The 17784-nt window shown below is 36.1% G+C and overlaps 1 protein-coding gene across 1 annotated transcript; it reads left to right on the top strand.

Annotated features, from left to right (window-relative positions):
* The first annotated feature begins 6425 nt into the window (after positions 1 to 6425).
* Positions 6426 to 15056, top strand: LOC145665166 (uncharacterized). The gene is made up of 3 exons (XM_081732449.1): positions 6426 to 6612; positions 13856 to 14001; positions 14980 to 15056. Exons 1-2 carry the CDS (start codon positions 6426 to 6428, stop codon positions 13981 to 13983), a joined length of 315 nt encoding a protein of 104 aa, XP_081588575.1. The 3' UTR covers positions 13984 to 14001; positions 14980 to 15056.
* Positions 15057 to 17784: the final 2728 nt, after the last annotated feature.

The raw sequence follows: 17784 nt of genomic DNA, 5'->3' as shown, positions 1-17784 counted from the left end.
ACTTGGCAATTTCAAGTTTCATCCCCCTCCCAATCTTGTAATGCTCGCTACGCCGCTGTAAGCAATACATATTTTCGACAATATTCGTTGTTCATCCGTTTCCGCTGGGTTACAACGTGGTAAGCTGCATATGGGACTTTTAATAGTGTTATTATAATGAGAAAGAATTGCAAATTATGTTGATGTTCCTAAAAGAGGGAAATTGAAAGAGAAATTAAATTAAAAATAAATAAGGGAGAGAAAAGTAATTGCTTGAAAATAAAAATAAAGCCTTTGAGTTTAATGTCCCACGATTATGCTGTTAGGCTAAGGGAGACGGTGCTTAAAGCAAGTTAATTGTTATGGAATATTTGGTGGAATGAGAAAGTGGGAGGAAACCAAGTCCCCGAGAAAACCTACAAGCACGTATATGAAAATGAAGTAAAACATACACTGGACTATGTTTTCTTTGTCTAGCAGAGTCATAGTTTGGAATCGAAAATGTGTTTTGAATCCTTGTATTTAGAGATTGAGAGTGTAAGTAACGAAATCACTTAATACATCCATTAAGATTTCGGAAAGCGAAATCTAAATTTAGGTAAGCTAACTCCATGTACTAACTGCTTGCATCCGCTTCGTACATTGTTCGAAGGGTCACGAAGCAAATCACCTCATTTAGTCTACACATACCTAGTACTAGTGTTATTTACCTGCTTCATTCTAAACTATTTTACTGGTAGCATATATTCGTTCGTTTAGCCAGGATTTCGTAATGGAAGGGGGTGCGTGACTTGAAATACTGTGGTTACAACACCAGGGGATCGATCAATCTAAACTATTTTACTGACAACATATCCATATTGATTTGTTAGGACAATAAAATGAGGATATGTTAGTAAGTATTTTAATTAAAGAATTATGAAGAAATCTTGCGTAAAAGAATAGAAAAAAGTATTAACAAAGACATAGTCTTCCGAGGTCATTCGAACTCGGTTCTTCTCGTCTTCTTTCTATTTCTCTTATCTTAGTTTAATGCCGTCAAAGTAAAGACGGGAGTATCGGGAGTAAAGACATCCTATAAAATGGATTAGTGTTGCCGCGAAATTCAAAATGGTTCATATTATTGGTAATTCTGGGCATTGCTTAAGTTCTAACTGACAGGCTATCTGAAAGAACCGGTTTATCGATCGTCATTTTAGTCCATAGGGTTACCGGCGCAAATCCCGGGGGGATGAGGACATGTCCCCTCCAATCTTAGAACTGGGGGGGGGACTTTCCCCTCAATAATCCGATTTGAAATGCGTTTTTGGGGGAGAAATGTGATGATTTGTGTCCGATTGCCACAAAGGAAAGTAAGATGAAATGATGTCCCCACCCTAGAATAAGCCTTCAATCTGCCCGCCTCACAATTTTGAAGACAACTCTGCTCCCCTGATCCTCCGCAGCATTGTTTTTCAACTTCATAAATATTTTGAACATCTTTAAAAAAATTATGAGAACTGTCTTACGCGTCCCTCTCAATGTTGAAGACAGATTTGCGCCGCTGCATAGGGTTACCATGGAGCTAGATGGAATTCGGAATGTTCCGTTACAATAATATCCAATTTCAACTTGATCCCCCCCCGTTTCCTCCACACAAAGCTCCTCGTAAGAAAGAGTAACCAAACGCTTCTTGTAGCTTTATATTTTTGAGGCTGATTCATCTGTTTCATCTTTCCTTAATATTTTTCATTTCTTGATCCAAAGGGGGGGGGGGTCTGGACCCACCCCTCGGCTACGTGCCTGCTTCCCGTAAAAAGCTTCATTCGAACCCTGAATCAAACAACTCCATCTGTAAAGCAGTGCTGAGTTGATTTTAATATCCTTTTCTGCAACGAGGCTGTATGAGACGTGGACTTACTGATTAACATGGACTCCGAACCACTTCCGCCGGGAATCGAACGCGGGTCTCCCACACCAAAGGCGCGTACGCTAACCACTTAGCCATGAAGGAGCTCATCTCTAAAGCAGTGTAAGCAACAACAACAACAACAAAAGAAACACACACACACACACACACACACACATATATATATATATATATATATATATATATATATATATATATATATATATATATATATATATATATATATATATACACTAGAAGTTTGCGCAACTGGGGATCAAAACATTCTCAATGAAGTATGAGAAATAGTAAACGTCAATCAAAGTGGGCTTCTGCTTATTCTTTACTTCGTTAATACTTAATTCCTTCTAGAAATAGTGAAACAATACTATGAAGTCACAGTACTTTAACATAATCGAAAGAATAAGACAAGGAAACAGAGTAATTTCCGACTGATTAAACTAGTCATATATACTATACCTAACTGTTACATTGTATTTCTTACCATATTACGAATGCGATATAACTTTTTTACCAGCGATAGAAGCTGGACGCAATCCAATACTGCAATTTAGACGCTGTAACGAAAGCTGCAAGTCAAACGCCTGACACTCCTAACTCTTCGCTGTTTCAAGCGGTCTGCAACTTATGACCTTGAAACTAAGTGCTAGTAACCAAATTAATGCCAAGGTACGATACAAACACCCCAACTTGCCACAATGACGTCAACACAAGGAAAAAAAGAAAAACATCTAATTTTTGGTTCCAAAATTATGAAACAATAATAATAATGTTTTAATTCTCAGTAACTCAAACATTAGTTACGTAACTAGAGAACATAACAAGCAAAACGAAACAAAACAAAAACAACTGACTGCTGTTTTTAAATTTCAGTGAGGCTGTAAAATATGTTTTGTTTTATTGTTAAAAAACAAAAAGAAAAAGAAAAATAAACAAAGAAATGAAATAAATTTTGTTGCAAATATCCTAGTAAAAATAAATTTTCTAGACACAAGTGGCTCCGCGTAGCGTAGTTGCTAACGCTCTCGCCTTCGGTACGAGCGGACCCAGGTTCGATTCCGGTAGGGGCACTCGGTCGAAAAAGTATCAAAAGCTTTTAAGTCCAGCCATCCTGAATGAGGCTTTCTTGGGTTTTCATTTCACACCAGGCAAATGCCGGGTGGTACCCAACATATAGGTCCCAGGCCGTTTGCTTCCTTCCCTTTCCCCGGATAGTGTGCTCACCGAGGGACGTCATAACTCACATGTGACGGGCTAACAAGGTCATTGATGCCGAAAACCCTGAAATCTAAATCCTAAATCTTCATTCACTACACAAGAAAATGTTCGCGCTGAAAACGGTTTCTTAGCAATTATGTTAAGCAGTCCTGTAGTAAATCTCCACCAAGTAATAAACCGTCACATATAAAAAGGAATGAGTAAACACATAACATTCATTTTGAGTACATTGAAATGTAAAAAGTTACAAAACATTAATATTCAAAGATTTCTCAAAATTCAGATTAACCCATTCCTTTCTCCTCAACCATTAACGAGTTACAATAGTAAGAATTGTAGTCATAAATCACATTACTTGTTTAGTACTATATTAAAGCAAGTTATACTAAAGGAATATATAATTAATGGAATATTTAACTAAAGTGATAGTTTACTATTGCACTTACCCAGGCTTTTGTTTCCTTCCACTCTTCTTTTCCGTTTGTAAACAACCTCGTTTATAAACCAACTCGCAAGCAAACGACCGTTGTTTCATGACGTCATCTATGGTGCAAGAAAGAGGTGTCTATAGGAGGTCAGGACCTCACACACAGATGGACGTATATAACATATAGCTGAAGTATTTAACATACTTATACGTATGTAAAATACAGAAGATTGTTAGATGTCAGACATCCTGCAGCGACATGATGTAATATCTAAGCGGGTAAAAGGCAATACCTGTGTAGCATATGAATAAAGTACGCTCCGTACAGATTTCCTTAGTAAACATAACGAATCCTTGTATTTGTACAATATACCGCTGTCCGGATAATTGATTTTTCTCAGTGTGAAAATAGAAAAAAAGTACGATTTTTCTCGAAAACAGCTCTAATGGTTTTCTTTATATTTCATACAACAATATTGTATTAATAACTCTATACTGTGGTACAAGTCATTTCTCTGGAAAAATCTACGAATTGTAGTTTATTCATGGCAGAGAGTATTTTTGAACGAATTTCTCAAAACTGACTCAAATGATTTTGTTTATCATAAATATACAGTATATTTCATGAATAATATAACAATGCATAACTTATTTGTTTTGAACAAATTTAGGAGGGTAGTGGTTTTCAAATTACCTGGAGTACATTTTAAGAATGCTTGCCGGAAAGTAAATCCAGGAAAATATTCACAAAATATGTTAGAAATATTGTTTTGGATCTAATTTAATATATTTTCACTGTTGAGAAGGAAAATATTTTTGAAATGATACTAAAAATGTTTTCTATATGTGATACGGAAAACAATGAAACGAAATATACTCCACATATTTAAAAAATGTTTTATAACAGTTATTTGCAATATTTTGTATTTTTTACGAGAAAACGTATTAAATATATATTATAAAAACATTTAGAATATTTAAAAAAAATCTTTCGTAATATAAGAAATATTTTTCAGAAATGTTTTAAAAAGGTTTACTTAATTTTTACAGAAGTATTTTGGTAATCTTCTTCTATAACTTAAATGAAACATTTTCGTATGATATTTTAGTATTATTTCCAGAATATTTTATCAAATTTTGAACATAAAACTTTAAAGCAGATAAAAGAAAACATTAAAAATGAATAGAAAAATGTTTTCCATTCTGTTTTGGAAAATATTTTGTGTCTTTAGTGAACAACATTTTCTGATATAGGTCTATTATAGAAACATTTTTACATTGTTTTCAGAATATACTCTTCCGTTACTGGAGAAAACATTCCTTGTTAGATCTGAGAAGTATTCCAAATATTTGCCGGAAATATTTTTTAAAATGTGTTTGGAGAACATTTAATGAAGTACAGGAAGCAGTGGCGTTAAATAAGCTTTCCGGGCTTAGCCCCACCGAAATTTGTTTTACTATATTAAAGTAAATGAAATATCCTGTACAATTTTCACATTTCCAGAAAGTTAGCAAACATTCCCTCCACGAAACAAAATCGTAAATACGCCACTGACAGGATGTGCATTTTTAGAACGTTAGTAGGAAAATAATGTAAGGAAAATTTTCACAAATTGTAATGGAAATATTGTATTGAATGTAATGTAATATGTTTTCAATGTTGAGAGCAGTGGTAAAATTGGATTTGAAAAGGTGGGGGGACGGTAGGTAGCGGATGACGTCACGCCGTTGCCCCTGACTATCTTTGACCATTGTATTTTTTTTTAGGAACTGGGGAGACGCCGTACATATTTTTTCCATGTGGGGGGCGGCGTCCCCCCGCACTTTTTACCTCTAGTTGAAAGAGAAAATGTTTTCGAAGTAACACTAAAAATGTTTTACATAGGGCCTACATGATAAAGAAAACAGAATAGGCCTGTGAACAGAATAAAATGTTTTCCAACATGTCATATGCAATCTTTTCTATTCTTACAAGAAAACATATGAAATATAATTTTTAAAATATTTCGAATATTTTAAAAATAAATTCGTTCGTAATATGAGAAATATTTTTCAGAAATATTTTTAAAACTCCTATTAATTTTGTATGGAAATGTTTTCGTTACCTTGTCCTGTAACTTAAATGAAATATTTTCATGCAATATTTTAGAATTATTTCCAGAATATTTTATCGAGACCAGTGGAGCATGGGGCTCTAGAAGCCTTGATTTTATCAGAGAGGTAGGCAGACGCATATCTATCGTTTCTGGAGATGTTCGTTCAGCATCCTTCTTATTCCAACGTATATCCATTGCGGTCCAACGTGGCAACGTTTCGTCAGTTCTTGGTACGTTGCCACCTGGAAAGGAACTGGAGGAGGTGTTTCTTCTCTAGTGGAACAGAAACAAGCGAACAATAGAATAATAAAAATAATATATCAACTGTTCAGGGAAATTTTACATATATATTATATTGTTATCCATTGTTTCTAAATACTACATACTATACGCTATATCTCCGAAACTTATTTACATATTTTTACAATCATATATTGCTGTAAATTACTTTGATGCAAATGTATAAATTTTTATTTTTTGCTCTTTTATGATATTGTTCGAAGATAAGGCATTTGTCAATCGATGTATCACATTGAGATGAAGAAAATGACATGCGTGAAGGTTTTATCGAATGTTGAATAAATTCTCACACAAGAGTATCGTAGTAGCATTATTACCAATCATTATACTAATTATAGCAGCATCAAATAAATATATTTGTTAAAAAATTGAAATTTATAATATCCTGGTGGCATCGCACAGGCATTTATTTGCGATCGCAAAATAGCATCGCTACATCAACCGTCATTTGTTTCTGAAAAGTACCAGCATTCCTTGCGCGATATGTTGAATTTGAATGTTGATCTGTCCCTGTGAAGTTGTGAACATATTTACACGATCAGTTTATCTTAGTGGACCGTATAAAGTGCACCAAAACAGTCAAAATCATCAGTTTATAAACTGTCCAAAGGTAAAAGCCGGGGCAAGAAAGCAACAAGAAGAAGAAGAAGTTGTGACAACGCAAGAGCTTACAAGAAAAGTCGGTAAGTAGAACGATTACATAAAGTAATTTAGCTTTATTGTCTGTAAAAGTTATGACAAATTTGTTTACAAATTAGTAAATTCATGTGGGAGGCTAGATTTCCATTTTTTTATGTTTATACATAAAATACCGTGCAGGTTTCTTTTTGGCTCACCATTCGAAATAATTGCTGAAAAATGAATTAGTTTAATAATTTTCTTTTTATTGTCTCCTAAGTGATTTTCGATAGGCGATTTGAAATACGTCACATGGCATGGATAAAATTCAAAGGAAGTGTCAAAAGTAATTGTCGAAAAATTACAGTTATTATTTTATGATTTGCGTATATATATACGGAGCCGGATATATCACGTAAAAACTACAGTACAAAAAATACAAATCAGCCTGTACTACGTGGCCACGAAAAAGCACCAATAGGCAGGGCTCTAGAACACAGGTCTCTCTTCCCATTTATCTGTAATATAGACAGAAATCAAGTGTCCTGCGGGGCTCTAACCCGCTATTACTTGCTAACGCTCGCTCGGCAATACTATGTGAATTAAATATTTTACTTTGGTACAGAGAAAAAATCTATTAACCTATATGGGGACCTGTGTTCTAGAGCCTTCCCGCAACAATACTATCTGAATCAGAGCAGGGCAAAGGTGGAGGACAGCAGGAGCGAGTGGATGCTTTCCAAAGGGAAAGGATGTGGGCAAGACTTTACTTTAGGCAAGGAAGTGGCAATAGACAATTCATCTGAACCTGTTCCTGCAGTTAGTTACAGTTCTCAAGAAGGAAAGACAGAAAACGACGTGCCCTGCGGGGTTCTAACCCGCCTTCACTCGCTAACGCTCGCTCGGCGATTTGTACTTTATAATATTACTGCCTTGCCCAAAGTAAAGAGTTACCAGGCGTATATTACCATTTTAATGACAGGTTATAATAATTCTGCGTGTAGTTATACTTCTGGCGTGCCACTCGAAATCTGTGTTTCTTTCAGAATTAATGTTCCCGGGGCATTGCTAATACTATTCTAGTTATTATTATAAACGTATTGTTTTGGATGCTCCGGGGGGCACTGCCCTCCCAAAAACAGGTCTGGAAGAAACACTGCTCGAAATACTTAGTGAGATATAATTCTTTCGCCACTTTCTTTCTTGTGTATTCAATGATTTTCGCCAAGCGAAGTATAAATTTTTCACTTGGCATAGATAAAATTCAAGGGGACCGTCAGAATTAATTGTCGAAAAGTTACAATTCTTTTACGATTTGCGTATTTATACTGAGTCCTGATGTGTGGATAAGAAGTACAGTACAAAAAATAGAAATCAATCTGTGTTAGCGGGCTACTAAAAAGCACGAATACCATCTAACCGAGTCATGGAGGGTGAAGGCGGGGGCCCAAGGGGGTGCTTCCGAAGGGAGCAGGCACGTACTCTTCTATTTTGATCACGGGATAATGGCGCGTATATTACCATTTTAATGACGTATTCAGGATTTTTTTTAGGGGACAGGCGCTTGGCTAACTTTGTTCCTGGAGATGAAAAAATTCTGCAAGATAATTTATTTACTTTAATACAATTTCAATGGGCTTAAACCCGGAAGGCCCCCTTAAATACACCACTGGGTTATAATAATTGTGGGGATCATTCGAGCAGACGTTTACACCAAGAACAAAATTTATAGGTAAAATGTGAAGTATTTTTCGTGAAGGAATAAGAGTGTGAATGTAAGTTATTTCTGTCATTGCACAGCTTATTGAAATGGATTTTGAATACAAATAGGGTAGGAGTAAGCGAAAACCGGTTCATACGTCAGTTATGAACATCTGCGATGGCCGTAATGTGATTTTTTAAAAATAAAGAATTGTGTAATAAAGAGAGAAGGATTATAAAGTTTCTGCAGAGTCATGGTATGGTGAAGCGCGTAAAATCAACTGCGCAAAGTGTGGAAAAGATGTATTCACGAAGAAAAATTCAGAACAGAGGCAATAGCCCTACATACACTATTTTCAGTCGTAAAGGTGAGAAAGAAAGGGGGTGTAACACACGTGTATTAGCTGTGAAAGTTTTTTTTAAGGATAGAAATTAAGTGTTTTTGAAGATAAGAATAATTACAAATATTGTAAATGACCATCCTTACTCTTTTATGCGTACCCCCCATCCCCCTGTCGCTGATGTGCCTGCTTCCTACGCTGTCGCTCGGGCCCCCTACTGTGCTTCTGCCCTGACTCGGTTAAATAGCGTTGTTACTTTTTACTGGCCACCTAGCACAAGTTGTTTCGCTTTTTCTTTTAGAGCTCCTCATTTAGTGCATAGGGGAGCACAGTTGCTTAGTGGTAGAGCGTTCACCTCCGGTGCTTGGAGTCCCTGGTTCGATGCCAGCTCGCGCGGTGTCGACTTTGTGGTGAACAAACGTGCTCGTGGGTTTTCTCGGGGTTATCCCGTTTCCCCCCACTTTCTTCATTTCACTCATTTCTCATTATCACCGTCTTCTTTAGCCTAAGCGGCGGGACGTTAAACTTAAGGATTTTTCATTTAGTGCATGTTCTGCAAAAAGAAACCGGAAGATGCAAGAAATGCGTCAAAATTTGGTAAAACAGCCTGCTCGAGTATTGCCTAATTTTGCGTGCAGGTTTACTATTGGCGTGCCGCTCGAAATATTTGTTGAAAAATTATAATTCTTTCGCTAATTTTGTTATTGTCTCTTAAGTGATTTGCGGCAGGCGAATGTAGATAGTTCACCTATCATATATAAAATTCAAGGGGGCCATCAGACTAGGTTTGCCGAAAAATTACAATTATTCTTGTATTGTATTGTATTGTATTGTATTCAGGGTTTGCCCAAGTGGGCCCAGCCCGGAAAAAAACACCGGGTTTTTTCGGGTTGGACCCACCTGAGTTTTTGAGATTTTCGTTAGTATATTATTGGTGCAATTAACGTGATCACGTTGGAAGTGATTATTATCAGATTTCGGACTTTCCTTGGTCACATTAGGTGCTTTCACGTTAAGGTATACAACATCCAAAGTAAGGCCTTTATGAAGTTCTTAATGCACTGAATGCATTTAAAGAAGCCGTACCTTAGATTGAGATAATTATAGAACAAATTCATTTATGGAATGTGCTTATATCCGATTTGAAGTAAAATATGCAATTTTATATTTTAGAAAATACTTTCCGTGAATAGTGTGCTCGCTTACTTAGCGACGCCGAAGGACATTATCCCTCATACATCTGATGGGTTTAGTGCCATAGGTGCTGGTAGTATAGTAAATATGTAGTGTATTGATAAAACTATTAGTATTATTTTTTATTATCTTTGATGGTAACACTGGTATTCTTCAGTAGAGTTTGGTTTTCCAACAACAGTTTAGTTTAGTTATTTGTTGCTACTTTTCAAATAAGCTTTCTGTAGAATCAACAGCAGCAATAGCGTAAAAATTCGTGTCAAATTTAAGAATCTTAGTGCTCGGAGTTTCGAAGAGTGCTTAACACTTACTATTTCAAGTGCTGAATTCAAACTTTGTACTAGTGGAAGTTTCGATGTACAGTAAAGAAAGCTTGCATTTTCGGAAAATAATAATAAACCTTCGTCGCGAAAGAAGTGCTCGGGGAATTCCCGCAATTAAACGCACAAAGCATCGAAACTGAATACCGGTACTTCAACAATAAAACTACTTGAAAAAAAAAATGAAATGAACTCTTTCAGTTTTATGTCCCACGGTTATGCCTGTTAGGTTAAAGGAGACCGTGATTATGAGAAATGAATGAAATGGTGGAATGAACCAAGTGGGAGAAAACGGAAGAACCCGAGAAAACTCACGAGCACGGTGTTTATCCACCAAGAAGTCGACACGGCGCGAGCTGGAATCGAACCAGGGACCCCAAGCACCGGAGGTGAACGCTCTATCACTGAGCCACCGCGTCCCTAATAAATCTGTTTATTTTACGCTGTAAGATATTTAGTGTCATTTAAGACAATTGAAACATTTACTTTATGAAATTGAATTATACAGGGTGTTTCAAAACAACACCGACAACGTTTTTGAGATGATTCCTGACACCAAGATAAGACAAAAAGTATAGACCAACCTGGGTGCACAATTGCTTCCTTTCGGACTTGTAGGCTGCCGAAAATATGAAAAGATGAACTTTAAGGTCTATAGCGCCAAAACTATGGGACCCACCGTAGTCGTGTCGAGACTTCACTTAAAAACTGAGATGTGAACTCTCCAAAACTACACGTTTCAGAATCCTGCGGTACTCACGCAACAATTTTTATAGAGTTAGCCTTGCTACTGGCATATAATTTGGAGTACTGGCCAACTACCGCTTGTTCATGTTTTCGGCAGTGAACTTCAATAATAGAACCATTTATTTTACGCTAGAAAATATTTAATTTTATTTAAGACATTTTGAAACTTTTATTTTATAAATAATGAGTTATAGATTGATTTGTTTAAATTAAATTAATATATTTGTTTTCAATTAATATATTTGGCGAATGTCAGTAAGGGTATTAGGCTGATTCGTTCTATATTTGTTCGTTCGTCTGCCTGTACCACACGTACAACAGGGTACCACTTTCCGTCTTTTAAGTTTAAATTTTCAGGGTACAAGTACGAGACAAACTAAATTTCTCCTGTTCAGATTTTGGCGGCATACCAACCTAAAATTTCAAAATAGCGGGTATCCACGGCGCAATTTTCAGTTTTTCAAGTTGAAATTTTCAGAGTAGAAGCACAAGACACTCTAAATTAACTGTATATTTTGGCGGCGATCCAACGTAAAATTTCAAAATGACAGTCATTTTTCAAAACAGCAGTGAATATAAAATTGTTGCAAGTTGTGACAATCATAATCTTGAAATATAAATCACATTTTAACACTTTTACCCTAAAGGCATTGGAATATTTTTAAAAAACCTCAATTAAACCCGAAGAAAAAACAAACCCGAAAAAATCCCATATGGGTTCAGGTGTGTTGGGCTTTTTCAAAAAAAGAAGGGAAGAAGAAGGGTGCTGACGGCGATGGAGGTGGTAAAAAATATGAAATGAAATGAAAATGAAATCTTCCAGTTTAACGTCCCACGATTATGTCTATAAGCCTAAGGGAGATGGGTGGTAAAATTTAGTAGACACGTGTCCGAGAGTTTTTGAAAATTCCGTATATTAGAGTGAAAGAGGCTCAATTGTTGGTCCGACAGTGAAGCGAGTACGTTTAGAACTAGTTGAAACGTTTAGAAAGAACGTAGTTCATCTCTGCTGCATGGGGTCCTTGGTTCGATCCCAGCTAACGTCAAGCGGGCTTTGTGGTAGACAAACCGTGTGCGTGTGTTTTCTCGGGGCTGTCCCGTTTCCTCCCACTTACTTTATTCCACTATTTCATTCATTTCTCATCATCAGCGGCTCACCCTGGACGCATAAACGTGGGACGTTAAACTAAATGTTTTATTTCATCTTAATTTCCATGTACAATACCTGCTTCTTGAGTTATATGTAATATTTTCAATCTGTGAACAATGCTAAACTAGTGTATTAATATAGGTTGCTGACGTTATAGTACCTACAATTCTCCGCAGAATTTGATATTTATGAATTCTGATAGAACAACTTCGTGTAGGCTTTGCTTTGGAAGTAATTTGGAAATACGTGACTTGTTAAACAATGCATGCTAGAAAGTATCTCTCATCCATGTTCGCGAATAGTTTGTTTTCTGCATTACTACTCCCTGAATACAGCGTGGGTGTAAAGTCAGTTCTTATTTGTAACAATGAATATTTCTAAAACTAAACAACTTATCACAGTTTTATTTTCATCGAATACATTATTAGAGTGCACCATTTGGTTATTAAGTTACATTTCAACGTATGCACCCGCATTTTCCACAACTTCTAAAATGTTAACAGTATCACACGCCAGCTAAGCTGATGCCAATTTCTAGGATAATCTAGATTAAAAATAGGTATTGACTTTATAACCACCGTGTATATTCTGAAACTGTTAAATTATTCCTCGTCTTCCTGTAGATTTCGTAATATTTTTTTTTATAGATACGTTGCTTTCATCAATTTCTAATTTACAACGGCAGGGTTGGCTGGTTTAAACAGCTGTCTAAAAAAAAAAAAAAAAAGGTTTAAACCAAAAAAGAAAAGAAGAACGAAAAATGCTTTAAATCGTGTGAACTTCATGGTGTGGTCTCCACATATCACACCATATGCATTATGTTTATCTACTTTTCATCTTTTAATCAAGGGGTCCCGTGTTCAATTCTCGGTCGAACCACAACCCATCTTTCAAGTGTAAACCAAGTAGCGATTCGGTGTCCCTTTAAGCGAAAGTCTTCTCCGTGATAACTTTGGTATTTCATAAGGATGTTAAGCCTAAACATACGAAACGAAACCAAATTGTATATTTCTACTTGCCTGAATGCCTGTTGTTTTATAAAGAAGCTAAGGTTGCTTAAATATATTGATAGAAATTGGCAAAATATATCAACTGCCTACGTAGCTTCCAATATCAGCTTGGATTCGACTTTGTTTTAATTTTGTTGAATGTTATCTACATAATAAATTTGTCATTTAATATGATACGTTGACCTTAAAATTTTACATACAAATAGATTTAAACTAATAATAGGATTTTCCCAATGGCTAAGGCGGGAGTTTCCCGATTTATATGTAATTCTGTATAATGTTTTTACTTCTGTAACTACTTATCTTTTTGTCCTTTTGAAATGACTTTTGACAATTATATTAACAACTAGGCCTATGTAAAGATCAGTATAACATATTTTTATCAGGAATCCTTCGTGAGTAGTCGACAATCTCACTTGTGACCAATTAGTCCCGGTTTCGTGTCGAAATGGACAATTTCTCTTGGATGTAAGCCGAGAAGCGGTTTGGATTCCCTTTCAGCATAACCTTGTTGTTGCATAATAACACCAAGACGAAACAATTTAATTTCTGTCCATATCTAATATAAATACAGAGTAAATTATTTAAACAAAAAAAACTTTTTTTTTCAATAAAAACCATGGTTTTTGCCAACCCTGTACAACTGCTTGAAAATTAGTATGTAACTTTTCTTTTATTGGAAAAATAAAACGTCAGTGCAAATATTAATTTTTGAGGATGCGCCAATTGCAACTGACTCGGTGAGACTGTCGTCTAAAATCAATGTAATTTGTTTAAGGGCATCAGTTGTATGCTCTAAATTTCCATTACTATTACTTGAGTGCTTAATGTGTATTTCATTACAGGTCTAAGAAATGAAAAACTGGGAGGTCACAGCTTAGAAGCCATCACAAGAAACATCATGAAAAAGACAAGTGCAATAGCTGAGCAATTTAGTTGGCACGGTGCAAAAGGAAAGAGCTTTCCTCGTTAACCACTAACACAATAATAGGTAAGAAACTCTCCCTACTGTTCTTTAATCTCATTTTCAGAGTGGAAAAAAATATAGAAGTTGTCATTTGAAGAGGGATACACTATTTTTAAAACATTGTAAAAAAAAAAAGAAAAAAAGAAAAGAAAGAAAAATGAAAAACATTATGGTGCCCTTTTTATTTTCTTCGCTTTAAATACTTACTATTGTGCCATGAATACTTCTCAGAACCATCTTCCTGTAAACTTTATTTCCCAAAAGCATATACTGCAACCGCTGTTATAACATTTAATAGGCTTTGGAAATCCTTATTTTAGCAAAATGTGCAATTGTCCTGTCCTCAAGTGACACGTTACATTTAAGTGCCCGTGGAAGAGAGAGCTGAATATGTATAAAATATATTTCATCCTTTTACTGAATTCTTCTGTCATGTTGGTGGTTTTCTTGAGCATTTCATGATTAATTCCTACATTATCAAAATTATTCATTTGTATAAGGCAAAGTAATATGTATGGCCTGCTCCGTGGCATAGAAATCGAGCAAGGTAGCGGTCATCAAAGCCTTAGTAACCATCTCGGCATTCATCTTGTGCGACTGAGGGAAAAAGAATGATCGGGCCCAGATTTGAGATCGGAGCCTTCGGAATGAGACGCTAGTTCATCAACTCAAATGCTGCTACATGTTTTCAAATTATTATTATTTTTAATATTAGGTTTAATATTTATAAGATGCTATACTTTTTAAAAATAAAAGTGCGACAACTTTAACATGTTACAACGTCCGTAATTAAGCTACAGTCTGAGGTATGTCTTGTCTTCCTTGCCCTTTACACTTTCTTCAGGATGTTACTTTTGTAACACATTATTGTCTTCACAACCTGCTGTAGGTCCTACACAAACATTTTAAATATTTTTGTAAGTTTAAGATGTAATAATTGATCTCTAATCAGTCCCTGCTGTTATTATGTTATTAAACACTACCTATTATTTTTATTTTCAGAAACTGCAACACGAGAGAAACGTAACTAACGATGAGATCACATGGATTATTGGGATTTGGCTTCAACATGCCATACAGAGACAAACAAGAAAATCAGTTAAGAATTCAGCTGCAGTTCCACAGAACTTGAAGTGACAATTCCCAGCGTCGAAATTAGAGTTAGTTGTGGTAATCCAAAGTGAGATTATACAGAAGCAAATGAGTATTTCTGGTTATTCAGCAATGTGATATTTCTTGAAAGTAGCAAGAAAGTGACATTTCGTGAAAAGGTCTATTCCCCATGCGCCGTAGATTTGTGGAACATATTTTTAGCAACACACATAAATATTGTTGTTGTTGATTTTTATTGAATTAGCGTGTCAGTGACATAATTTCCTAGAACAAGTTTTTAGAAGTTAAAATGTGAATTTCTGATATTTGAGAAGATTGTTCTTAATGTATAGAAACAAATAATACGAGCAGCATGAAGATTCTGCTGAAGAGAATTTAAATAAATAAAGCCAGAATAGTGTATATTTATATTTTTATTAAACTACTAACCGATATAAACTGATACATATGTATATTTATTATAGTGGACAGTGTAAATTATAACTACATAATGTTAGCTTGCTCTCATGTTTTTTTTCTTTCTTTCTTTCTTTCTCCTCCTCAAAATCTTATTTATGCACAGAATGTTTCTGGGTGTTCCACTGCTACTACTGGTATGTGGCCACGCTGTGTATGTATGTTGGGGTGTCTTATGTCATATTGCGACGTTCAGACTGCAAATTAGTCTTCACAATCATCGCGTTCCAGTTTTCAAAGCGGCTATATTGAATTTATTATTTTTAAGATAGGAAAAGGATTGCCAACAATTGTTTCTTGAATTGGATGTCTAAACCTCAATCTTTTTTTTTTTTTTTAATGGATCCAATACAGCCGCTTTCAAAACTGGCAGGCGACGATTGTGAACACACTAATATCCAGTTGGAATCTCGTAAGTCACATAAGACAGCCCAACATATATGCACGGCGTGGCCACATACCAGTAGCACCAGTGGAACACCCAGAAATCATTTGTATAAACAAGATTTTTAGTAAAAAAATAATGCTTAAAATTATGAGAACAAGCTAACATTATTGTAGTTACAATTTACACTTTATTATTATTATTATTATTATTATTATTATTATTATTATTATTATTAATTTTTATTTTATTTTTATTTATTTATATATTTATTTTTTTTGTCTGAGTCTGTGGGCCGCAATGGTTTTTCGTCATGAAGACAGAGTGAGGCAAAGGCGTCTAAGCAGGTAAAATTGGACAGAAGAATATTATGTTTTCTTCCAGCTGCTATGTCACAGCCTGGCCGCCTTGTTTTCGACCCACTATTTGTTCCCAGCAAGAAGCCATTATATATACACAATGACGCAAAAGGCTGGAGCCCATAGGCCAACTCGGTTACTATTGCAGATATGAAAACAATGTAAGATATGTAAGGACACTTTTAAGTTCCAGCAACACTTTTGTTTTTGTATTAGTGTACCGCTCAATAAAGAAAATGCGTTACCATCCATCATGTTGGGCTACACGAATGAAATAATGTGTAGTTTAAAATTAGCTACACCGAGAAGAATTGAAAAGAGACACAGTGAAGAATAAACATTCAAATGCAATATCTACGCCAGTGGCGTAGCAACCACGGTGTTGGGGAGGGGGGGAGGAAGAGATACGAAGGACGCGAAATTGGGTCTTGCACTATATTTTTCATTGTATCTTTCCGTTCCCTTTGGTCCAAATAATTTCAAACCACACTTTCTTTCATTCAGTGTTATCCAACAGTGGCAGCGTTGTACTTCTCGTTACTATTGGGCGGTATACTAATATTGTAAAATTTTGTGTAAATTCGTCTCATATAAGGAAGAGGTAGAGCAGATAATAAAAAGAGTGTCCGGAATCGACTCCCACTACCAGTTTTATTATAAAAATATGAGTATTTGTACAAAATACTATACTATACAATTTGGTCTCTATTTAAAAGGGTGAGTAAAAGGTAGTCTTTGACCGAGTGGTCGCAGACAGGATCTCCAACAGAGCCCCGTAGCAGGCTAAGAGGAGTGGAGTTGAGGAACCAATGCTCCGTAGCAAGCAGAGGCAGGTTAAGTTGCCAACAGAGCCCCGTAGCAGGCTAAGCGGCTGAGGTTGGGATTCCCAGACAGAGCCCCGTAGCAGGCTAAGCCAGGAGATAGGATAGGCGTAGTTCCGTAGCAGACTAGAGGCCTGGGGTTAGGTTACTCCAAGAGTCCCGTAGCAGACTAGAGGAGGGTCACCAGAAAACTGGTCTCGAGTTGCCTTCGTCCATCCAATTTATAGGGTCCTTTTGGGTGGCGGTGGCGCTGTTGCTCCGATGTCGTCTTCTGCTCCGTGGGAGGGGCCAGAAGCCGTCGTCTGCATGTGATTACAGGTCCCTCTGGTGGAAGATCCTCTTGCCGAACCATGTGGTGTTGTTTGTAAACATTCAAGCGTGGAACTGCTTGTTTACGACATCACATAGGATATTACACCCCCCTGGCTTGTTTAAAAAATAAGCCGAAGGGTTATTTTTCTTTATATGAGGGTTGGTAACACTGAGGTATCACACACAAAAAAAGCACTAAAACATTAATAACACGTGCAACACACAAAAAAATCACTTTTCGGAGCAGTAATAAGGTAGCGGAAGAAAGCACTAAACAGTTAGTCCCTAATCACAGGCAGGATCGGTGCATTTTAATATGTCACTTCATTTCCCTCGAGGTAGGGCTGTTTTAAGCTTTGGC

This window comes from Thermobia domestica, chromosome 11, assembly GCF_964235325.1.
Source record: "Thermobia domestica chromosome 11, izTheDome1.hap1.1, whole genome shotgun sequence".
Taxonomy (NCBI): domain Eukaryota; kingdom Metazoa; phylum Arthropoda; class Insecta; order Zygentoma; family Lepismatidae; genus Thermobia; species Thermobia domestica.
Note: the sequence above shows the minus strand (reverse complement) of the source record. Positions and strands in the feature narration are given on the sequence as shown.

Bases quoted from the DNA above. Each gene is read 5' to 3' on its own strand.
- LOC145665166 (XM_081732449.1), top strand. From the start codon at position 6,426: ATGTTGATCTGTCCCTGTGAAGTTGTGAACATATTTACACGATCAGTT. The intron at 6,613-13,855 runs GTAAGTAGAACG...ATTTCATTACAG, and splicing joins AGAGCTTACAAGAAAAGTCG to GTCTAAGAAATGAAAAACTG.